Source organism: Phyllopteryx taeniolatus, chromosome 8 (assembly GCF_024500385.1).
Source record: "Phyllopteryx taeniolatus isolate TA_2022b chromosome 8, UOR_Ptae_1.2, whole genome shotgun sequence".
NCBI lineage: Eukaryota > Metazoa > Chordata > Actinopteri > Syngnathiformes > Syngnathidae > Phyllopteryx > Phyllopteryx taeniolatus.
In genome coordinates this window covers 5,638,039-5,664,125 of record NC_084509.1, presented here as the reverse complement: position 1 = coordinate 5,664,125, position 26,087 = coordinate 5,638,039, and the positions used below count along the sequence as shown (strand labels likewise).

The 26,087-nt window shown below is 40.1% G+C and overlaps 1 protein-coding gene across 13 annotated transcripts in view; it reads left to right on the top strand.

Annotated features, from left to right (window-relative positions):
* Positions 1-26,087, top strand: part of kirrel3b (kirre like nephrin family adhesion molecule 3b) — a 210,009-nt gene that overhangs the window by 139,862 nt on the left and 44,060 nt on the right. For 12 of the 13 annotated variants that reach the window (XM_061782385.1, XM_061782386.1, XM_061782384.1 and 9 more), the window contains 2 exons: positions 11,431-11,588; positions 24,815-24,965. In XM_061782385.1, coding sequence (XP_061638369.1) covers positions 11,431-11,588; positions 24,815-24,965 — 309 coding nt within the window. Of the gene's footprint in view, positions 1-2,295; positions 2,812-11,430; positions 11,589-24,814; positions 24,966-26,087 lie in introns of those variants that run through there. The other variant, XM_061782395.1, reaches the window with a different exon arrangement.

The following is a 26,087-nucleotide window of genomic DNA, read 5'->3' as shown; positions in this document are numbered from 1 at the left end:
GGAACAGAGAGGCTAAGATAAATTGTACCATAGTGTTTCATTGGCCGCCCTGCAAATGAATATGAGTGAATAATCATTGGCACTTCCATGCAGAGCTTAGAAGGTCTGTTGCACATTCTTAACTTTTACTACTCGCCCTCTTTTCTGTTTCGAAACTTTGCTAATCAATGGTGTGGGAAGAATAGTCGGTGAAAATTTTAGCATCCATGCGATCTATCAACTTTGAAGATTAACAATTTTCCCTCATCGACTGCAATAAACGTAGTTGTGAGTCGGCAGCTAACACTAATGTTAGCAGTTGACTTGACTTCTTGGACTAAATAATCTTGTATAATCTTTTAACACTCTTGTAATTCATGACAAATGAGGAGGGCGTAATAAAGGCTGTGTCACAAACATTGCACATCTTAATTTTTTACATTCACTTTCACAAAAGTGTTAAAATTCGGGGTGTTATGATCCATTTTGGCAGCGATTCGATTCGTTTCACGATACATGGTTGCTGATTCGATTCAAGGACAATATTGGTTCATCTAAAACGATACAATCCGAAACGATTCACTATTTGACGATTGATTCAGTAACTTTTTTGCCAAAAATTCAACCAGTGTGACTGATAAATAAATACCTGGATACTGGACAGTGCACGTGAAATTTCCTAAATTCCTACTGTTTCTTGTGAAGTTATCAGGTAAAATTATGGGGGGGGGAATGATCAAACAATAACCAACCATTATGGCAAATAATAATAATGACAGATGCATTCACACTTTATTTGAATAAAGTGCACCTAACATCTTTTCATGGTGGATTAACAGTGGGTCTGCCTGATACGTCTGATGTTGCTTTTCAACATAGAAATAATACAAATCTTATTGTAATTGAACATAAAACTTAATGCTCAAATGTTCTAATTATATTTATTATTACCAACTCACTGGCCATGGTGTGTGACGTAGTGGTTACGTAGCTGTGAAAAGCTTGTGATGTCCAAGTTACCATCTGTCATGAGTGAAACACTCTACAGCAGTGGTTCTCAAAGTGTGGTACAAGTACCACTAGTGGTACGTGGACTCACTCTAGTGGCAACCAAGAATCACTGAATTAAAGCTTCAACTGACATGTGGTTTGCTTCTCAGACCAGGCCACTCAATAACGGCAGAAAAAAACTACACTATTTGATATTCCCATGATCCCCTGCGACGTCACGGACAGGAAATCTTCAATTAACGCGTTAACGTTTTTATCATTAAATGTGTTAAAAAAAACACACACATGCGCATCCATATAAAGTCTGCCGTGCGTAAATCCAATGCGTTATTTCCTAGTATCAATACACGCGATTGATTACCTTTTAAAATGATTTAAATCAATATATTTTCATCTGGAAGGCTAATTAGCCAAGGACTGATCAATCCAATTGGATCGTAGGAATATAAATTGGTACATCAATATAATGAATGAATAATTTCACCTCTAGTTAAATTGTTAGTGTTAATCATGAAGAGTAGCTAGCCAGTCAGTGGTGCGTTATTATGAACCCCACTTTTCTAGGCGGGACACGCCCCGGTTGCAATAGAATTGGCTGCTGCATCCGCTCCGCTGCAATATTATTGGCTGCTGCATCTAACTAGGATACATACTACTGCATCCAGGCGGGAAGGGCAGCATCTGACTTGAGTGCGGTGGCGTTATTAGGAATCCCACAAACCCTTAACCCTAGTCTTAACGCTAACCAACCTGATTGTTTTTGTTTTGTACAATGTGATACATATTCGGAATGGTCATCTCAGGAATGGTTATCTCCTTTAATCTGCGTAGCCTAGGGTCGCTGCCTGGATGTAGCAGCCTATCATATTGCATCATAGCGTGTCCTGCCTAGAACTCAAGTGGGATTAAAAATTTTATAATCAATGAAAACAATGTGATTGAATACGTGTCATTGATATGCCTGAATTGTAACATTCTTAATTGTCATGTGTTAAAAGTAAGTAAGTAAGTGATGACGTGAAAAGTAGTAAGTGGGAGGCTATATAGTTAGTGGCTAATATTAGCTGCTAACATTAGCAATCAACCTTACTTCCTGGACTTCACCTTCTCTTTATATAACAATACTTATGAATCTGCTTACTTCCCATTACTTGTACCAGTGTATATTCCTCTTGTATTTCAAATTAATTAATTATGAATAATTAAGACTAGCATTCATGAAACTAAATGACTGAGAAAATGATTGTGAATACTTAAGTTTAGAGTACAAACAACAGGAGGTGAAGCAGTGGGGTTGACTGCATTTAATTAATCACGAATAATACAGAAGAAGCCTTCATCACCTATTTAGCTGATTGAGGTTGAGGGACTTTGTCATTCTTCCCTATTTCCCCATAACCACTAATGGAAAATGTTTCAGTTTTTTTAAATCCCCTGCCAAGAAAGTCCGGTGGAGAATGCAGGGCCAAGTTGAGTTCCATGCAGATGTGCATTTGAGCTAAGGGAGGAGATGTACAGTACGCAAAGCAAAATCCAAGCTGTCAAATATTTGCCAGCCAGGACAGAGCATGTGTATTGACATGGAAGGAAACTACGACCTCTCATTCGTGTGCACGTACACACACACACACACACGTACTGCACACACGTGCACGCACACACACACACACGACCACTTCCTATCCAAGCTGACAACAGAGTGAATCTAAAACTCCAACCTTCATATTTCATAGCGCTATATCCATCCAAAATCCTCTGTGTGGACTCCACTCTGGACTGTGATGAGCTCGGACATGACGCTGATATTTATGAACACTCGGGGTAGGACTTTTCCCCCTCCAAAACAATGAAGTAAATATTGTGTTTTCATGTTTTATTGAGGTTGTCCTTGAAAGGCACACAGCTGCACTGGCTTGAACTGACTTTCTGATATACAAGAACATTTTTTCATGGTAGTGAAATGTAGTTTTCAGTATGGAGAATGCAATAATTTTACAATGAGGAAAAAAAAGGCTTATTTTTTTTCAATATCATCACTTATTTAAAAAAAATAATTTTACAATAATAAAAACATATCACGAGCACTAAGATTTTTATATTTACAAGTGATAACATTTTAATAGACGTTTGGTAAACACATTAATTTATACGTTTGGCACATGAACACCATCAGTATAAGGGGTTTAAGTGTAGTTTTTAAACAAATATTTAATAATATTATCTGATTAATATACCTGTTTAGGGATTGCTAGCTCCAGATCACTGCTACTGGTCTGAGACTGGTGCCATTAAGATTGTGTGGGAATTTTGACATAAAGCATACACTATAGATCTCAAGTTCTGCATACATAAATAGTACATGCATCAAGCTTCACCTCACTAATATCACGGGGCCCACTGGTCTCCTCCGCCTGAGGCTATCGCTGTTTTTTATTGCGTAAAGGTCCCATAAACTCAAACTTACAAAGATAATTAAAAGAGTATTAAAGTTGATAACCCTACGTACAGTACATTAGCTTATCAAAAATGTGTTTTAGTTTGAGTAGTTAGCATTCTTTAACCTTTGTTGTAAAAGTTCTAATGAACTGCAGGGATAAAATGAAGTGCTTTTGTACTTTTGCTCCAAAAGCACTCAGGCAAAATGCATGAGTTTACTCGACTGCTCTACGTTGCGCCAATTGCTTTTCAAATGTATCATTGTTTGATTAGATGGCTTTATTATGATAATACTTATACAGAAATGTATAATTTTGGCTAACTCTTATGCGGGGAAACCTATAGATTTACATCCAATACAGTACATTGAATGCTGTTTTTTCCCGTTTTATTTAAGGAATTTGCACTATTCCATCATTTTACTGACTTGATGTACGGTTGCTATAGAGATGTTTTGCTTTTAAAATGACAGAGCTTGATCAGTAACAATGCCTCCTGACAAAACATTGGATTGATCGCTTGTCATCACAACACTGATTGCATGCTAGATATTTGTTTTTCCTCCAACGGTATTGTTAATGCATTGGACCTGTGTTTCAGCACTAAATATTCATGTAAACAAATGCCCAAGGGTTTCTTTTGTTATTGTTCTCGGTTCATATGGAATCATTGTAGTAAGATAAACCTGAAAACTCTATTGGTCTCATTTAGGATTTCCATTCGACTACAATTGATGGGAAAAATACAAATGAACTACCATTTTTGTGTTTCACTGTGTTATTCTGCCTCCCCTCCTATTTTGTCAGATACAAGAAGGACTTATAACTACTTCTGTGGCATCAGTGAGGCTTAGAACAGGTGCTTGATTATAGTACACAGACTGAGTGTAGGATTCTTTCTTTCTTTTTTATGGGATAAAAAATAACAGCAGAAGGAAGAAAAAGAGGCACAGATACTCCTAATCTGTAACACAAACAAGCGCAAATAAAAGTATTGTTTTACATTTACACAACATAAGAATGTATCTTTGGCAATTGGAGATGTATGTAGCACATAACTGACAAATTTATTTAAAGAAAACAACAGCAACAATTTTACAAACTAAGCACAGTATATGATAAGAGAGTAATGTTCAGTCGTGAATTCCACTGCAACAACGTTAATTATTGTAACTGTAGTTTGCATTATCCATCCATCCATTTTCTGAGCCGCTTATCCTCACAAGGTTCGCGGGAGTGCTGGAGCTTATCCCAGCTATCATCGGGCAGGAGGTGGAGTACACCCTGAACTGGTCACCAGCCAATCGCAGGGCACATACAAACAAAAAACCATCCGCAGTCATATTCACAACTACGGGCAATTTAGAGTCTTCAATTAACCTACCGTGCATGTTTTTGGGATGTGGGAGGCAACCGGAGTGCCCAGAGAAAACCCACGCAGGCACGGGAAGAACATGCAAACTCCACACAGGCGGGGCCGGAGATTGAACCCCGGTCCTCAGAACTGTGAGGCAGACGCTTTAACCAGTCGTCCACCGTGCCGCCAGTTTGCATTATTATTATTATTATTATTATTATACATCCATAGATTTTCTGTACTGCTTATCCTCACTAGGGTCGTGGGCGTGCTGGAGCCTATCCCAGCTATCTTCGGGCGAAGTCCACCCTGAACCGTTCTCCAGCCAATCTCCAGGCACGGGGAGAACATGCAAACTCCACACAGGCGGGGCCGGGGATTAAACACCGGTCCTCAGAACTGTGAGGCAGACGCTCTAACCAGCTCTAACCACTGTTCCGCTGCCTCTTTCCTATTAAATCTTAGAATTGTTTATGCCCTCCAGTCCATGTCCTTCCTGCATTCTTGTTTAATCCGCATATTATATTGAATTTGTGTATCTGTGCGCTTACCTGAGGAACTTCTGGCTCTCAGACAGCTGTAGAGTGACAGCACTGACAGAAGAGTTTTGGTGATTTGGGCCAGTGAGTTATACATGTTCCTGCATCCACCTGCACTAGGTATTCCCTCTTCTCCTCGTCATTTTGACTGCTTTCTTTCCTGATCCATCCCAAGCTCAGCAAACTGACGCTTTCTTCTACACAAGACAGACAACTTAAGCATCTCATTGTTGTTCAGAACACGTAAGCTAAAGTACAGCAGCTACACATTACATTTCTTCGCGATACCCTCCTTGTGAGGGGCCCTCGCGCCTTCATTTCAAACTCCAAATTGCTTTTTCTCAATTGCTCACACTCTGGTGCTCCCAAAAATGCTCCCATGTTTCTTTGCAGAGGTCTTTCCCAAATTAGGTAGGACCCAGCGGGTTTAATATCAACAAAGCAGTTGTTACCTGCCTAACGGTGAGAGTCAATTCCAGTACTTTCGATTAGCCTTCCATCATATGCAATCTTTTTATTTATTTATTATTATTATATTTTTAAAGACGTTACATTTGGGTTAAATGGTCTACTATAAAATTCATTTGCAGCGTAACATCTAATGTTGAGCACGTTCAATTCTGGGATGCTGGTCGACCAATTTGAATTTCGTATTCATTTTTAACATTGGAACTATGGAGCTAACAACCTCTATTAGCTGTGTATTATGACTTTATCATATGCACACTGTATGTGCATATTGTATTGCCAGTAGATTGTGTGTATTGCTTACCAATGTTTTAAAAAATACATTTTCTTTTTGGTTTGTTTTTGTCAAATAAAAAATTGTATGACATTACAGTCCTTTGACTACTACAGCCTGTTCTTAGAATATTTCAGAATTCCAGGGAAAGTAATGCTCTGTAATTAATAAAACATTTTTGAAATTGGGCGGCACGGTGGCCGACTGGTTAGAGCGTCAGCCTCACAATTCTGAGGACCCGGGTTCAGTCCCTGGCCCCGCCTGTGTGGAGTTTGCATGTTCTCCCCGTGTCTGCGTGGGTTTTCTCCGGGCACTCCGGTTTCCTCCCACATCCCAAAAACATGCATGAATTGGAGACTCTAAATTGCCCGTAGGCATGACTGTGAGTGCGAATGGTTGTTTGTTCCTATGTGCCCTGCGATTGGCTGGCAACCACTTCAGGGTGTACCCCGCCTCCTGCCCGATGACAGCTGGGATAGGCTCCAGCACGCCTGCGACCCTAGTGAGGAGAAGCGGCTCAGAAAATGGATGGATGGATTTTTGAAATTGAGCGGGACGGTGAGCGACTGGTTAGCGCGTCTTCCTCACAGTTCTGAGGACCGGGGTTCAATCCCCGGCCCCGCCTGTGTGGAGTTTGCATGTTCTTCCCGTGCCTGCATGGGTTTTCTCTGGGCACTCCGGTTTCCTCCCACATCCCAAAAAACATGCATGGTAGGTTAATTGATGACTCTAAATTGCCCCGTAGGTGTGACTGTGAGTGTGAATGATTGTTTGTTTGTATGTGCCCTGCGATTGGCTTGCAACCAGTTCAGGTTGTACCCCGCCTCCTGCCCGATGACAGCTGGGATAGGCTCCAGCACTCCCGCGACCCTTTTGAGGATAAGCGGCTTAGAAAATGGATGGCTGGATGGATTTTTGAACTTACTTGAAAAGCTGTGTTTTTAATTGGTTCAAAATGGATGGATGAAAGGAAAGCTTTGTCATTTGTGTCAATATCGCCCCCAAACTCAGACAAAACACAGCATTTCCATTGTAAAATAATGCATTTGTGTCACAGATTAGCCAACAAATTTAGTGGTATTCCCACCAAATGTGGTATTTTTGATTTTGCAGTAGCCTTCCAGGTTCTTCAAATATTTCTCTCCACCAAATAAAACAGTGACCTCCTGCAAGCAGGCAGGGTCCAAGTGGAGCGTATCAGAATGAAAATTTGTGAAAGTGCCGAAAGGAAGTTCGCTTTTATACCAATGGGATGGGGAAAAAAAGTAGTGAGTGGTGCAGTGAGTCAGACCTGTAATTAAAGAGGAGCGATCAATCTGTCCCACTGACCACACTACTTATGCCAAGACTATCGAATAGCTGCAGTAAAGAGCTAATTTAGAACCATTAGGGACTGCCGAGTTTGCAAACAGCCCAGTAATGATGATGGCTGATTCAAGTTCAGGGCTTGGACTCAGTATAACTGTCACACCTGGCAGTAATAAGGTGGACTAAGTGGATGATTTTAGATGAAGAAAAAGAACCAAATGAAATTAGTATCATGTCATTCATTTATGATATTTTATGGGGCAGATTTTTACAATTTCCCTCTGCACACACAATGAAAGAAATATGAATACGGTATCTTTTTTACTGTTAAATCTGCCTGTGAGCCACAAGTCCTCCACCAGCACTATGCGGTCATCACAAAGGAATAGTTGCATAATAGAATGGGATTCAGTAGACAATCCGACAATCCTAATCTTTATACGCATCCAAATTGCTCACTTTATATAGTAGATCCTCCTAATGCCGGAATGTTGTCATTAAGATTTATTCTGTGGTAATGGGTTCACACTTGGCCAAAGTTTACTTGGAAATCGCTTATTTATTTATTTATTTGGCATAATCCTGCTAATGTAATGAGAGCAATTAATAAATACAGTGACGTTGATGACATCTTGCAGAGTAAAACGATTGCTGCATGAAATCTGAATACGTGGCTTATTTTCCTTTGGCAGGAAGCAAAAAAGCATTTTTTCCCCTTCCTCTGAGAGGCTTTTAAGAGTTTTATGTTCAATTTACTTGTGTGATGGCTGTTGTGATATCCGATCCTATCGCTCACATATTGTCAGATTATCCTCTCATCTCCATCATGCCATAAAACGCTTTTATGGCTGCCTTCTATGCTTGACATTTAATTAACGTCCAAGTGCTGTGTGCTTTGACAGCTACGCTGCATCTTTGCAATCAACTGTCACAGTGCCCCTGTTTTTTGGTGCCATTTTATTCCATTTTTGACAAATGTTAGGCTCGTCTCTGGGTCATGATTCTTGTCACACGTCCCCTGGCTTATTTACATACCACACAGCAGAAAAAAAAGAAAGATGTTTGAGAACTTGTTTTCCAATTGGTGATAAAGGACAAAAAAGGTGACCACATTCTCACAAACCATCTCCTCGCGGCCCCCATTTGACCAGATTAGCACACAGTGTCGTCTGATCTGCATGTGCTGACCTGAGAATCCCTATGATCGCCAAATTTTCTGCATATTAATAATGAGAAGCAGATAAAAGGGAGCTATATAAATAAACACTGCATTTTAAACCGAAACACAGAAAGGCAATCAGTGTGGGAATTGTCTTTGATATGAAGTCCAGGCGTACTGAAATAATTGTCTGGCCCAAACGTTTCCCATAACACTCATTCATACTGCACTATAGCTGAATGTCTCTGTGGATACATCCATCCATCCATCCATTTTCTGAGCCTCATCTCCTCACTAGGGTCGCGGGCGTGCTGGAGCCTATCCCAGCTATCATCGGGCAGGAGGCGGGGTACACCCTGAACTGGTTAATGCATGTTTTTTGGATGCGGGAGATAACCGGAGTGCCCGGAGAAAACCCACGCAGGCACGGGGAGAACATGCAAACTCCACACAGGTGGGGCCCGGGGATTGAACCCCGGTCCTCAGAACTGTGAGGCTGACGCTCTAACCAGTCGGCCACCGTGCCGCCCTGTGGATACAGGCAAACCCAATTCACATTTGTCGTTCAAAACACAATATAATTTGTAATGCTAATGTGATTTGTCATGCAAATGCTATGGTGAAATGATCAATATGCCGCTGCGCATGCACCTATCAACCACAACACCTGAGAGACTAAAGCTGAGTCTCTCTGGGATAAGCAACTGGACTACAATAAGTCTGTGTATCACAGGTTTTAATGCACTACTATTCTTGCAAAGTTCTTCTTTTACCAAGCAATTCATCAGCTATGTAAAGAAAAACAAGTTACTCGGTGGAAGTAGACATTCGTAAATTTTGCCCTTACAACCTAAGCTGCATAGCTACGGCTGCAACTGAAAATGCAAACCTCAGCATGTGCTATTTAACAATTTTACGATCCACCACCCACCATCAAACACACTCTATTGCCTGGGGATGTATACCGAAATTCTAAGATAAATTAGACCTCACAATAAAAAGGAGTCAGCTGTATGGCCTCCAGATGAAGACAGTCCTCGTAGTTTAATCGACTATTAGCTATTTCACTGCAACAAAAAGCAAACTGTGAAAATTGATTATTAGAAAACTAAATGCTATTATTCAAGATTCAGGGTTCTTTATCGGTCTTTTCACCTATAATTGTAATTGTGATCATTATCAATTAGTCAACTGTCCTGAAGTCATATATCATGTCAATGACGTCATCTGCTCTGGATGGCATGCTAAACATTATGATACTGACATGGACATATGAGTTCAGAACCTTCAGAAAGTGAGTTCACACAGGCTACCAAAAATAGCATGTCAGTATATTTGCATAGTTTATGCTCTATTTACTATTTTGTACTGCTGTACTGACTGTCTCTCTACTGTCATTTTGCCATTCTATTTTGCATTTCTTGGCCTTGGTTATAAAGCAATAAATCTAAAAATGAATGTAAGATAAAATAAACCATTGATTATTTGACTGTTAATTTCCCCCATAATGGATTGAGAAAGGGTAGTCAACCACACATTGCTAGCACAAAGTGAAATAGAATTCTGAATTAATTTCTGAACAAACTATACTACATAAAAAATAAACTCAAATGTGCAAAGAGAGATCAATAAAGGATAGGCAATTTCAACTGTAATCCTTTGGGTAATCTTTGGAGCAGTTATCGTAAAATTGGTTGCAACAAACAAATAAAATTATATGATGTCGTTGTCACCGAAAGTGACAATCCAAAACTACAGAGTTAAGAATAAAATAGATAAATATAGTATGCACAGCCTTTGCGGCAGATCACATATTCCTTTATATGCAAGCTGTCAAAGATCCCAATTATACATATTGTCATTAAATGTGCAAAACAGTGTCCCAAATTACATTTCCTTTATTTGCATTCATCTCCGGTGCAGTCTGACAGCATAAATCTAACCCATAACAACCCTTCCTTCCAATCATGGCACTTGTGTAGAGAGATTCGACAGCTGCCTGCAGCCTTTGATTTCATCTCGCCCCAGATCTGCATTGTAATGAGCATTCGGGTCAATCAATAATTCACTGGAATTTGAGTTAGATTTTGAAAAAAAGAGAAGAAAACAGCTCATGGGTAAAAGACAAATGGGACTTTGATCAATGGCATGTAGACGTGTATATAGTGCTATCGAGGTGTTTCGGTCTTGTTGTTGTATTTGTCAAAGCTAGGGCACTAAAACACGTATATTTGTGTCAAGGGAGGGTTAGTGAATTACAATTAATGTTGATATTTGTGCTTGGGTTGTATGTAGGCCTATATTGGTAGATATTTTCAATGATAAAAGAGTTGATCATGTAAAAGATCTGCTGTGATGTACAAAGTGAAACATTGCGAGCTGTCAAAGATTCCAATTATACAATTACATATAGATATTCATCCTAGGGATTGCATATACCGGTACTGGACGCATTGGGCTCACCTCTACAATGTGACAGTATACCATCCAATGTTATACTTTGGAAAGAATCCTGGCTTTATAAACACATTCATGTTCAGTTTTCATTGAACAAATATAACTAGTACACACAAAGCTATCTGTGCTGTGATAATTTTTGTTGCAAATTCGCCTCAATTATGACTTCCTTAAGCCACCAGATAGCCTGTGGATATGCAATACATACAATACACCCCAAATATAAACACACACAAACTGTTTAATTCCGGCAATGATGTTTTAGAAGCGTTTACATATTTTGGGTCTGACTTGTTCCTGCCGTTCTCTGCTGTGTGAAGCAACAAAGCTCTCTGCTCTACAGTTTAATTTTCTGGAGTTTAATTAACGATGTGATGGTTTTATTCTAAATGCCAGTCATATTGTGATCTCGTGCCTCTTCCTTTCAATGTCTACATCCATAGTTCCACCCGAGGACCCCGTCATCAGCGGAGGGCCAGTGGTAAGCCTGAGGGCCGGCGACCCACTCAATCTGACTTGCCATGCTGATAACGCCAAGCCAGCAGCCTCTATCATCTGGATCCGCAATGGAGAGGTCCTCAATGGAGCAATGTACTCCAAGGTAAGCTTAGAGGTGTGTATATTAGCAGGTTTGGGGAGACTGGGGGTGGAACGGAAAATGGAGCTTGCATGGATAAGCCTGTTCTCATGAGAATTTAGTAAGATTTCACACAAAAAAAAACATCTGTTTGTAATGTAAGCCAACCATCTCGCCATCCATTTTCTGAGCCGCTTATCTTCACAAGGGTCACGGGAGTGCTGGAGCCTATCCCAGCTATCATCGGGCAGGAGGTGGGGTACACCCTGAACTGGTTGCCAGCCAATCGCAGGGCACATATAAACAAACAACCATTCGCACTCACATTCACATCTACGGGCAATTTAGAGTCTTCAATTAACCTACCATGTATGTTTTTGGGATGTGGGAAGAAACTGGAGTGCCCGGAGAAAACCCACGCAGGCACGGGGAGAACATGCAAACTCCACACAGGCGGGGCCGGGGATTGAACCCCGGTCCTCAGAACTGTGAGGCAGACGTGCTAACCAGTCGTTCCGACGTGCTAACCAGTCGTTCCACCGTGCCGCCTGTAATGTAATCATCATCAATAACATTATTGCCGTTAGCTTGATACCTCTATGAAAGGTTATACTGGAGAGAAAAAAAAGGCTGTGAAAAATACAACCTGTGAAGCCAGGGTGATGCAAAGCGGTTTTGACTCATTTTTTATTTTATTTCTTGGTCCAACTTCAAACCACATTTTCCTTTACATTTTAGATTTAAATTCACCTTGTTTTAATGACCTAACCTGTTCCCGTACCTGGACGCCGTTGTAGTAGAAAACTGACAAATTGATTTCGATGAATTTTCTATAAACATGCCTTAAGTGCTTCAAAATTACACTGATATAATGTGTAGTGTTCAATGCAGCATTTCAGCTGTGTTTGTCACCAATTTTGTGCCAGAATTTGCTAGGGTTCCAGATGAAACACAGAAAATATTAAAATTTGACCGAATTGCTTGATTTAGACTAAAGTCGTACTAAATACCCATGAAAACACAACTTTGCATGGATTGATTTAATTTCTAGACAAATCTATAACAAAAACTGAAATGAACTATTGATTAACATATTTGCGTTTGCTATAAATACTTACTGCAAAGGTGCGACACACACAGAGTTGTTGGTGGACCTTTGCTTCACGATCCAGATGGCTCTTTGAAAGCAATTCCCTTGAAATTCCAGGTTGGTGTTCTGATAACAAAAATATATATATATTTTTTTGGTCCATCACATAAATCAACTGAGACAAGCAGATGGCAAGATGATGGAAATATCAGTGACGCTTCCCTTCTGTTATGATGTTTTTCTTCAGTTGGATTCATTTTATCAACCTGTTTCCAAAATTCCAAAATCTGTTCAGCAGACCGCAATCTATGGTTCTGATTGACAAAATTTGTTTTACTTGATTTTAACTACCATTCACATCAGCCTGGTATCATGTTCACCTGAGCCCCTCAGACCCTTGACTGACATTTACCCTCGAAGGCTAATGATGAAATCAACACTCCATCCATCCATTTTCTACCGCTTATCCGGGTCGAGTCTCGGGGGCAGTAGCTTTAGCAGGGACGCCCAGGCTTCCCTCTCCCCAGCCACTTCATCCAGCTCTTCCGGGGTGATCCCGAGGCGTTCCCAGGCCAACACTGTCAACATTGTCATGTTCTATTTCAATTTGCACAAATGGCATAAAGAGACCAAGCACTTTCAAGCACCTAACATCTCCCCTCTTCTCTTATCTACTCTCTTCCTCACACTGTCCTGGCTACCTCATTCCATTATTGGCTTTTTTCAAAGAGCAGATAAATGCAATTGATTGGACTGGGCTACGGTACCAGGCTTATTTGAATAAAATGATTGCTTGAGGTGCTGCTTGTTAATGGCATAAGGGGGGAATGTGCTTTCTGTCTTTGCTTACTCTTAAAGAGAGAGCAGATATGAAGACATTGTGCACTGATACAGTACAGTCAATAATCAATGGATACACCCATGGCTGCACAGATCTTTAGAATGCTCTCTAATGACTATACTACACCATGAAAAAACTGATCCCCAATAAAAAAATATCTATTTTTCACGCTCAAAGCATTTTATACGGGGGGAGACATCTGATAGTTTTCTCATATTCTGCAGATTAATTAATAATTAACATGAGCAGAAATTATTATTATTATTATTATACAAGTAACCCATGTCTTCGTAACCAGTTTGGGCTAAATTAAAGGCAAAGGGAACACTTTGATTAAAGTGATCATTGTGCCTTAGTTATCATTAAGGAGCTAGCGTCACTTCTTCCACCAAAGGCTTGAGCATTTCGCACCTGCAAAATCAATGAATGAACAATTGAGATCAAAGTTCTCAGTCGCTAACGAAACAAGTAAAAACTGTGTAGTTTAAATTTAGGGGAAAGTCAGGGAAAGTTCATCAACAAAAAGCTCTCTTCCATTAACATTCTGATGTGCTTCGATGGAGAGACAATTGGCCTCGATTATACACTAATAAATGCGTGGACATTTTCTTACTATGCATACAAGTTCAGCGTATACACAAAATCACAGTCGGAGTAAAAGCTCGGACAACAGTCAAAGCAGATACCTTAGCCCGGGCATCCACTTGCGAACCATGGATTCGTTGATCTTGAATTCTCTCGCGGCTGCTCGATTCCCATGTTCCTCCGCGTAACTGATAGCTTGCAGTTTAAACTGTGCTTCGTATGGGTGTCTCTTCGTAGGTGCCATTTTCTGGGGTCCTTAGCCAATATATACCTACAGGGGGCGTGCCTGTAGCGTCCTCTTTCACGTGCAACCTTCCCCCTTTAACGTCCGCATGCTGTCCTCTGTCACGTTCACCTTTCCTCTATATAAGCAGCGTGTCGGCAGGAAATGCTCCCAGTCACACAACAACATTTACAGATTTTGGAACTCGGTGCACACATAAGGTGCGCCGCATTATAAGGCGCCCCGTCCATTTTGGAGAAAATGTAAGACTTTTAAGTGCGCCTTATGGTCGGGAAAATACGGTATATATATATGTATGTTTATTTATGTCGGCGGCACGGTGGACGACTGGTTAGAGCGTCAGCCTCACAGTTCTGAGGATCTGGGTTCAATCCCCGGCCCCGCCTGTGTGGAGTTTGCATGTTCTCCCCGTGCCTGCGTGGCTTTTCTCCGGGTACTCCGGTTTCCTCCCACATCCCAAAAACATCTATGAATTGGAGACTCTAAATTGCCCGTAGGCATGACTGTGAGTGCGAATGGTTGTTTGTTCCTATGTGCCCTGCGATTTGCTGGCAACCAGTTCAGGGTGTACCCCGCCTCCTGCCCGATGACAGCTGGGATAGGCTCCAGCACGCCCGCGACCCTAGTGAGGAGAAGCGGCTCAGAAAATGGATGGATGGACTATTATGCATCCATCTGTTAAAGAAAGGAATGTTTATTTATGTTTGTATATGTATATGGGGGTTGTCCGATATAGCCGATTGTCCGTTACATTGAAGGACTTTTTTTGAGGCCATATCCACCCACATCTCTGTAAAATACAAAATTGTTTTGTCAGTTTTATTTGTGGCCTAAATGCCCAGTACCGTACGAAGTTATTGTAATAAAAAATACTGAAAGCTTAAAAATGTTTGAAAGTGTCGCATTTTATCCAAAATTACCACGCCGCTGTCCTTGCTCATGGTGACATTATTGACGTAGAGTATTCATCGTAGGCAATTCCCTTTCATCAGCCGAGAGGAATTTGTGTGCTTCCTAGTTCCAAATCCGTTGCCAAAGGCAAATGGGTTGACAAAAAAAAAACTATTACTGGACCATAAATAGCATGTTACCGACTCCAAAGACTTGTTTTGTACTCCTCAGAGTTAACGCCGCATCCATGTCGCATCACATGGCCTCCACGTCAATGCCTCACCTTCAACATGACCGCCACTTAGGTCTAGTATTATTGTATTGTATATCTGTGTCTCGGAAATAGTATATCAGTCCTATTCTCTGCCTGCATTGTGCCACAGCACCAGTAAACAACAGCGGCCAATTCTGGAACTACCAGACTGTGTCAATGGCATTTTAAATGAAAAATGGAAACTATTTTTGGACACATAGCTCAGTCCCGACGGTCCATTTTATCCGATAGCCATTATATTGGGGTCCGTTTTATCGAGGTTCAACTGTATATATATATATATGTATATATGTATATATATATATATATATATATATTTTTTTTTTTTTTTTTAATATAGAAATCTTTCTGCAGCCATCCATTGTAAGTCCAGAACTATGAAATAAGTGCCACTGTTCACAGGACTAGCTAGGTCCGAGCTAGGCATTTCCGAGTTAATAACTCTTTGCTTTGTTTTATGAGAATACTATGATGCACGCAAAATACATTAACTATACTAGAAGTGTGTACGGCACTATCCGTGAGTTTCATTGATACTATCTGCATTTTTTGGGAGCGCAGACATCTTTACAAGGCAGACTGTTTCTGTCTAAATAGACAAGGGGTTAAGTTATTGGCTGCCAAAAATTTTTACCTCGTACGTCATTCAGCGGCCCAAAAACACTAACCTTGGTGACACGGTTGTAGGACAAAAAGATGCAGTTGTTCCCAAACAATCGGAGGAATTGAAGATAAGGAGACACGAGGCGCAGACGGATTCATCAGGGTCATCCAAACAATCGGAGGAGCGAATGACAAATGAGATGAGCCAGCACGTTGAATCTCCCACACCCCTCCCTGCCCCATTGGAGCAAAGCCTAACGCAAAACTCACTCTATACTAGCCTAAATTATCTGCTAGGTGTGACGGACAGAATGAAGACGACTGTCAATTTTGGAATCCAACGCACGGCAAGATCTTTCTCCCATCCCCCCTCGCCTGCGAAGGACCCCTCCTCCATCCATGAAGAACCTTATCTGCGAATCTGACTGATGTCTGCGGGCTCTTTTCCAGAATATGAAGGACCCCCTATATAATAATAATAAGGCATTGTTGATCCCTGTAATTACAAGGGACAGAAAGTTGGCCACAGAAATATGGCAAAAAAAGTAGAACTACAAACTTCGTGAGGATAAAATCTATCACACCATTGTCTCCAGTTATCTCTACAAGACTAGCGCTTTTCAATATCAGGTCACTGGGTAATAAATCAATGTTGATTAATGACAGCTTTAGAACCTACGATATGGACTTTTTGTTACTACGTTAATGAAACGTGCTTAACAGAAAGTAGCTGTAATACCATTTTAAATGATGCGACACCACCACATTTTAATTTTATGAACAACTTTCGAATAGGGGGAAAAAAGGCGGTGGTATTGCTGTTATTTTGAAGTCATTATTTCAGTGTAAAGAAATTATACTGGGTGATTTTAGCTCTTTTGAATATCTCAGTTTATTTAGTTAAAGGTGACCCAAAGGTTATTGAATTTGATAATTTATGGGCATCCAAGATACAATAAAAAATTTATGGAGGACTTTTCAGAATTGCTGTCAGTTATTTATATATATATATATATATATATATATATATATATATATATATCCAATTCTAAAGTCTTTACAGTGGCTTCCAGTCAGCTTTAGAATAGATTTTAAAGTTCTGCTACTGGTCTATAAATCACTAACTAATCGATTTAGGTCCTGAATACATGAATGAAATGCTAATGGAATATAAACCCAGTAGGGCTCTGAGATCGACAGACTCAGGTCAAATAGTGGAGCGCAGAGTCCAAAGCAAACATGGCGAAGCAGCATTTAGCTATTATGTTGCACACAAATGGAATAAATTGTCAACAGAAGTTACGTCAGCCCCAAATGTGCATGTTTTTAAGGCCAGGTTAAAAATTCTTCTTTTTTCCCATGCTTTTTAGAGCATTTCCACTTTTAAATTATATTTATTGCACTGTACGTATTTTAATCGTATTTTTATTTGATTTTATTTTTTCCTCTTTGTTTTAAATGTTTATAAGCTGTTTTTTTCCTTTGTTTTTTAAATACTTTTAATCATGTAAAGCACATTGAGTTACCTTGTGTATGAAATGCGCAATATAAATAAATTTGCTTTGCTTTGGTTTGCTTACTAACGCAAACAAGCACTGTGGACTGCTCTTTTTCAATGGAGCATCAGAGAGTCTCTTGCTCTGTAATATACTTTATCACACCAAGCATTGATAAACATACTCTCAATTCTACAAGAGTCTGGTACTCATTTTTACAGTAAACAGGCCTGCAAGTTTGACACTTTTAGACATACTTGTCAGAAAGCAGATATTCCTCCAAATACTGGAGATGAAAATGTTGTTATCCCATTATGGCCATGATGAGATGTCATCTGGAGCAGGAGGAAATCAGATCACATCGCATTGATGGAGGAAAGAGGAGTTGATGGATGTTGGACAAAACATCACACTGTGCCTGCCATTTAAAACGACAAGGCAACATTAACCATCTGCTCTAACAAAATAAAACTACAAGACAGATTGATTTCATTCTGCAATATCATTTATCGTTTTTAAAATGACATTGATGGATCAAACATGCATTGTGACTTGCATTATTATGCATCTAACGTAATGAAAAAGTTCATTTAGTGGACCGTAAAACTTCAGTTTTATTAATAAAGCCATAAGTTTCATCATTTATCAATGTATTTATTAATCAATTCACGTTATAAAACCATTCCCTAACCCTAACATGTTTTCAGTTCTGGTACATTTTAGGCAAAACAATGTTTAGTGCTGTGTAAAGTTTGTAAAGTGTGATCTTGTTTTGCTTTACACTTTGGGGTTTAATGCATCTGCACACTTGGCCAGTGGAACAGAAGTTCACAGTAAATACACTGCTGGTTTAGGGCTACAGCAATGATTTATCTTGTCTGGCAGCACATCAAGTTTTATTGAGTAGGTAATCCATTCAGTTCAGCTGTTTTTTTAATTAGCAGATAATCCCAGTGGATTGGATTTTTTTTTTTTAAAACACCGACTAATCTGCTACTGGCAGGTCACCTTCTTGTAAAGATCAAAAATGGCAAAGCAGTCACAGCTTTGCATTGTCATGTTAGTTGACTATTGTTATTGACTATTGTTGGGTGCAATTTTGAGTGAGAAGGAATAAAGTCTGCTGAAGACAACAAGAGCAAGTTTAACCTTACATATATACTGGAGATTTTACAGTATAATGAAAATGCGGTGGATGATGATGGTAATGCAAACATGTACAGTACAATTAATCCAGGTCGTTAAGACAAGCACATATATTTATTTTAACTATATTAGTTACGAATAATCAATGGTGCTTCAACATGTCAGGGAAAATACTTTTTAGCTCTCCTGTCTTTTGAACCACTGTTGAAATGATTATTCCTTTTCATTTACCTTCTGCCAATTTAAAAAATGTTTTAGAAACCTAAAGAAAAACATACACAAAGAATGTAATGACTACCTCCATAAATGTCATCCGAGTGATGTTGAATGTTTCAGAATAATCTGGAAATATATAACAGTGGAAGAGCAGTATTGGGAAAATTGTACTAGGAAAATGTTCATTTTTGGGGAACAGCATCAATAAGCAGTATCATCAACTGTTGTTACAATTTCAGCATATACCGAATGATATCAAAGTGCACCACATCTCAAAATCAGAAGATATTTGCCCATTTTCGTTCCAAATGTATCCAGATGGTCATAGGGCAAAAAAAAGCCATGGCCAGCTGTTGAACGGAATTGGTGATTTTAAGGCACATTTCAGGAAGCTTGGTGCAAGAACAATGATACAGTATGTGGTGTGAAAACTGCATACCAAGTCGGATGAATTTACTGGATAAAGCATAATGATGTGAAGCTAAGGGCGTCCTTAATTTCCCCACTGAAAAATATTAAAACAATTCATGCTAGATGATTGGAAAAAACAAAACAAAACACGTTTTACTCAATATGCATGCAGTCCATTGACCTTTTTGGGCTATGCTCATAATACACATAAATGCAGTATTAGTTTAAAATCCTGTCCATGTGAGACATTGTATTTAAGAGCCACCTTGAGTATCTCAAATTAATATCGGTAAATGTTCTTGTACAACGGCTGAAATAAGTATTTAACACGTCACCATTTTTCTCATTAAATATATTTCCAAAGCTGCTATTGACATGAAAATGTCACTAGATAATGGGAACAATCCAAGTATTCCATACATACAAAGAAAAGAAAAGCAGCAAAGCAAATTTATTTATTTAGCGCATTTCATACACAAGGTAACTCAATGTGCTTTACATGATTAAAAGTATTTAAAAACAAAGAAAACAAACAATTTATAAACATTTAAAAAAAAGAGAAATAAAATAAAAGTACAATTGAAACAGCGTACAATGCAAGAAATATAATTGAAAAGTGGTAATGCTCTAAAAAGCATGGGAAAAAATAAGAGTTTTTAACTTGCACACTTAGGGCTGACGTCACTTCTGTTGGCAACTTATTCCATTTGTGTGCAGCATAATAGCTCAAATGCTGCTTCACCATGTTTGTTTTGAACTCTGTGCTCCACTATTTGACCTGAGTCTGTCGATCTCAGAGCCCCACTGGGTTTATATTCCATTATTATTTATTTTATATATTCAGGACCTAAACTGGTTAGTGATTTATAGACCAGTAGCAGAACTTTAAAATCTATTCTAAAGCTGACTGGAAGCCAGTGTAAAGACTTTAGAATTGGAGTAATATGCTCTGACCTCTTTGTTCTGGTCAAAACCGGAGCTCCAGCATTCTGAATGAGCTGCAGCTGTTTAATGCTCTTTTTAGGGAGTCCAGTCAGAAGACCATTACAATTGTCAAGTCTACTCGAGATAAAACCATGGATGAGCTTCTCCTCGACACAGGCAGGCCTCCACTCTGGATATGTTCTTCAGAGGATAGTAGGCAGTAGTAATTGATTTGATATGACTTGAACGGCACGACTGGTTAGAGCGTCTGCCTCACAGTTCTGAAGACCGGGGTTCAATCCCCGACCCCGGCTGTGTGTATTTTGTATGTTTTCCCCGTGCCTGTGTGGGTTTTCTCCGGGCACCCCGGTTTCCTCCCACATCCCAAAAACATGCATGGTAGGTTAATTGAAGTCTCTAAATTGCCCGTAGCTGTGAATGTGAGTGCGAATGGTTGTTTGTTTATGTGTGCCCTGCGATTGGCTGGCAACCTGTTCAGGGTGTACCCCGCCTCCTGCCCGATGATAGCTGGGATAGACTGCAGCACTCCCGTGCACCTTGTGAGGATAAGCGGCTCAGAAAATTGATGGATGGATGACTGTTGAAAGTCAGGTCGGACTCTAACAGAACAATGATCCCGTAGGTCATTGCTATTCGATGAGCTTGAACTCTTCCAATGGTTACAAAATAACTCCTTTTCTCCAGGTAGGACCTGAACCATTTCAGGACTGTTTCATTTAGTCCTACCCATGTTTCCAACCTGTTCAGCAGTATATTATGATCTACCATATCAAAAGCCGTACTGAGGTCCAACAAGACCAGAATTGACAACTTTCCAGAATCAGTATTCAACCTTATATCATTTTGCACTTTGATAAGAGCAGATTCTGTACTGTGATGAGTTCGGAAACCTGATTTAAATTTGTCAAAAAGTCCATTTAAGTTCAAGAAATTGCTTTGTTGATTAAGAATAACTTTCTCAACAATCTTGGCTATGAAAGGGAGATTGGTCTATAGCTTGCTAACATGGAAGCGTCCAGCGTTCCATTTTTTAGCAGAGGCTTAATGGCAGCTACTTTAAGAGCTTTCGGAAACTCGCCTGACTGAAGTGAGCAATTGATTATTTGCTGCAAATCAGTTAGCACAGACCTCGCAATAGCTTTGAAAAAGTCTAATGGTATTGAGTCAAGACAGCTCGTTGACGGTTTCAGCTGCTGAACCTGGGTGGCTTCAGATGTAGTATCATTTTGCTGAGTTGTGCTAATATTTAACCTGATCGATTGTATTTTTTCACTAAAATAGCAAGCAAAGTCATTGCATTTATCTGCTGCTAGGAGTTCTGGAGCTATCTGATTCGGGGGGGGGGGGGGGGTTATGAGCTTGTCAACCACAGCAAACAGAGTACAGGAAGTCCTCGATTTACGAACGAGTTCCGTTCCTGTGCTAACGACGTAACCCGAATTTCCGCATAAGTTGGATTTCACCGTTAAAGTCGAAATTTACGTCAAAATACTTCTGTTACGGGTATTGTCCCATGTGACAGCAAGCTCAGTGTGTGTGGGCGAGATGGGACTGTGAAGGAGGAAGGAGTGCACGCAGGTGCGAGTGTGGCAAGTGTAGTGACGGCGACCGGAGAAGAGTAGAGATTAGCGGAGGACCCGTTGACGTTGAATGTGCAGAGGAGCTAATAAAGCCATTGAAGCAGCAAATCGTTGCTTCGTACCTTTATTGTTGCCGCCACCCAGCTCAGCTGTGCAACGAGAGAAGGGAGTTAACCCCGAGGAGGACAGCCTCGGCACTGGAGGAGGCATCTCCCCTGCGTCTCCCGACCACGGTCAGGTGACCGTAGCAGGAAAGGTTAACACTTCGTGTAAAGAAACTAAAATACATTAAAATAAAAAAATAAGATGCTGTACTTACCATTACTGCTGAGAGTGTGAAAAAAGGAAGGCCAAAAAGGCAAAGATACTCCCGGCGCACAAACACAGACAAGCACTATGCACTAGCTAAGCAGAAACACTATGGAAAAAATGGCGGACGAGGCACGGGCGTCGTAAAGTCGAAACGTCGTAGATCGAGTCAGTCGTAACTCGAGGACTTCCTGTATTGTTGAAGTTCTTACAGATGATTTCAGAAAAGTATTGCTGTCTAGCCCTGACTAACTCTTGGTTATAATTACAAAGGCTTGTCTGTACATGTCATAGTGACTTTGGAGTTTAGAGAAAGTAGAACAAATAAGCTCAGAAATTAAATTGTATGTAATAATGTGAAATGTCACAGGGAAAAACTATTAAACATGCCAACTGGTATTTACTTAATTGTACAAAAGCCTTTGTTTGCAATGACAGCTTCAAGATGCCCCCTGTATGGAGAAACTAGTCGCTGGTGTGATTTTGGCCCATTCCTCCAGACAAGCAGTCTTCAAATCTTGAAGGTTCTGTGGACTTCTTTTATGGACCTTGAGTTTCAGTTCTTTCCATAGATTTTTGACTGGATTCAAGTCAGGTGATTGGCTTGGCTATTCTGGCAGTTTTTTTCTTCTTTGAAACCAATTGAGAGTATCCTTGGCAGTATGTTTTGGATCATTATCCTGCTGAAATGTCCACCCTTGTTTCATTTTCATCATCCTCGTAGATGGCAACAGATTTTTGTCAACCACTTCTCAGTACATTGGCTCATTCATCCTTCTTTCAATAATGTGAAGTTTACCAGTACCATTTGCTGAAATGCAGCCCCACACCATCATGTTCCCACCTCCGAACTTCACTGTTTTTAGGGTCATGTGCTGTGCCATTTCTCCTCCAAACATGGTTTGCGTTATGGCATCCAAACAGTTCAATTTTGCTCTCATCCGACCAGATTATATTCACCCAGTATTTAACTGTCTTGTCCACATGTTGTTCAGCAAACTTTAAATGAGCTTTGAGATGCTTTTTTTTTTCAGCAATGGAGTCTTGCGTGGTGAGCGTGAATACAGGCCATGGGGGCATAGTGCATTACTCACTGTTTTCCTTGTGACATTACCTGCTAATTCCATGTCTTTTTGAAGCTCTCCACAGGTGGTCCTTGGCTCTTGGACAACTCTTTTGATTATTCTTTGCACTCCTCTGTCAGAAATCTTGCGAGGAGCACCTGATCGCGGCAAATTTATGGTGGTTTGATTGGCTTTCCACTTACGTATTATGGCCCCAACCGTGCTTACTGGAACGTTCAGAAGCTTAGCCATGCGTCTGTAACCAATGCCATCGTTATGTTTTGGAACAATTAGTTTGCAATGGTCTTGAGACAGCTCTCTGCGCTTTCCCATCATGATATGTATCTTAACTCACACCTTGTCAATGAGAACTTTTTGTAGGCCATCAATTATTACTGAACCAGCTGATATTCATTTGCACTGACAAGGGGCTGGATTGCTGTTTGATTTTTGATAGAATTTAGGTGTTGTCTTGGCTTTCCATGCCCTTTTGCACCTCCCTTTCTTCATGTGTTCAATGCTTTCTCCCTGTCATTTCACATTTTTACACACAACTTAATTTCTGATCTTATTTGTGCTACTTTCTTTGTATGTATGGATTACTTGGTTTGTTCCCAACATCTGGTGAACGTTTCAGATCAATAGCACCTTTGGAAGCATATTTAGTGAGGAAAAATGGTGACGTGTTAAATACCTATTTCAGCTGCTGGTCAACACAATCCATCCTTTCAGCTCTTTCCCAAGAGAGAAATGAGAGATGTGCTTTGCCATTGACATTTTGACTTTGTGATTGGGCGTGCTATTTGTTCTTGTCAGTGATTTGCTTCTGTCCTAGCGTAGTTAGCATCAACTCTTTTAAGGAGAGACAAGAAAAATCAAGAGCTACGGAGCTCTCTCCTGACTGATTCCAAATGGCTTTCACGATCGCGAGCTGAGAGGATGAGAGTTCCAAATAAGATGGATCTTCTATGCAGAGAATGACAAGCCATGCGGTGGAGCATGGCTCTTAAAATTCACTAAAAGGAGGCTTGAGAAGCATTTACTTCTTTTCATATCAGCCGTTAAGTATAGCAAGAAGCTGTAGATTTCAAAAGGTTACTGTGTGATCAGGAATTCCGATCAGGAATCAAATTGTTCCATTGTCATCCCAACATGTAGCCTCTAGAAGGCATATCTGCATGGCATCTGGGGATTATGATCGTATACCAGATGTGTGGACTTGAGTCACGTGACTTGGACTCGAATCAGACTCGAGTCATGAATTTGATGAGTTTAGACTCGACAATAGGTCAAAAGACTCGACATGGACTTGAACAGCAATGACTTGTGACTTCACTTGGACTTGATCACCCATTGACTTGAAAAGACTAGCTATTTTGACCAAAGCACTGAGAAACCAACGCTTTGTAGGTTTATCTTCCTATAGCTATATGTGCAACTTACTGTTTTACTACAGGAACTATGATCAATAACTACATAATGCTGAAGGTCTTAATGACTGTTTATTCGGAACATAAACTTGACTTTGCCTTCTTCCCCTCTTCTCTGTCTGCAGACATTGGTCCGCGATGGAAGAAGAGAAACCACCGTGAGCACGCTCTACCTGTTGCCCTCCAACATCGAGACTGGCCAACAGATCATCTGTAAGGCCTCAAACAAGGCAGTCCCCAACGGCAAGGAGACCAGTGTCACTATTGACATCCAGCGTAAGCACATCATTTCAACTCCTTTTTTGTGACTCATTTACCTTGTGGTGTTATTCCTTAAAACTCATGGAACCTTTTTACGCACAATGGATTTTTTTTTTAAAATCTTTTGTTTTTTACATTTAAAGCCTTCCATCCATCCATCCATTTTCCATACTGCTTATCCTCACTAGGTTCGCCGGCATGCTGGAGCCTATCCCAGCTGACTCTGGGCGAGAGGTGGGGTACACCTGAACTGAACAACCATTCACACTTATGGGCAATTTAGAGTCTTCAATTCACCTACCATGCATGTTTTTGTGATGTGGGAGGAAATCAGAGAAAACCCACACAGGCACAGGGAAAACATGCAAACTCAACACAGGGGAGGCTAGATTTTAACCCCTGTCCTAAGAACTGTGAGGCAGACGCTCTAACCAGTCGTCCACCGTGCCGTTCAAGTCATATCAAATCAATTACTAAAACTGCCTACTATCATCTGAAGAACATATCCAGAGTGAAGGCCTGCCTGTGTCAAGCAGACCAGGAGAAGCTCATCCATGCTTTTATCTCGAGTTGACTTGACTATTGTAATGGTCTTCTGACTGGACTCCCTAAAAAGAGCATTAAACAGCTGCAGCTCATTCAGAATGCTGCAGCTCGGGTTCTGACCAGAACAAAGAGGTCAGAGCATATTACTCCAATTCTAACCAATCATACAACCGTGCCGCCTCATTTAAAACCATAAAACTTCAAAACACATTTACAGTATACAATGGAAACCTTTAATTTGAATGCACGTTGAGTTGTACAAGTCAGAATTTAACCAAAGGTCTTGGGAGTGGGAGAAGAACATATGTCTATGGAGTAAGAACACAATAATATTCAGATTCGAAGCAGTAAGACTCCAGTGTTACAATATACATTGACACTAATTATCAAAGTTCATATTGTGTTTTGTAGTAGTAGGCAACATATTTATTTTCACTAATATGACAGTTGTACCTGTTACCTGTACTGGCAATGGGATTTTAGCTAAATTTCATTGGTCAGCTAAGGAAAAAAATTAGGAATTCATTTATCAAGTAATTTTTAATTTTTTTTAAATGACTAATTTCAATGGACTGGGCAATTCTTTCTCCG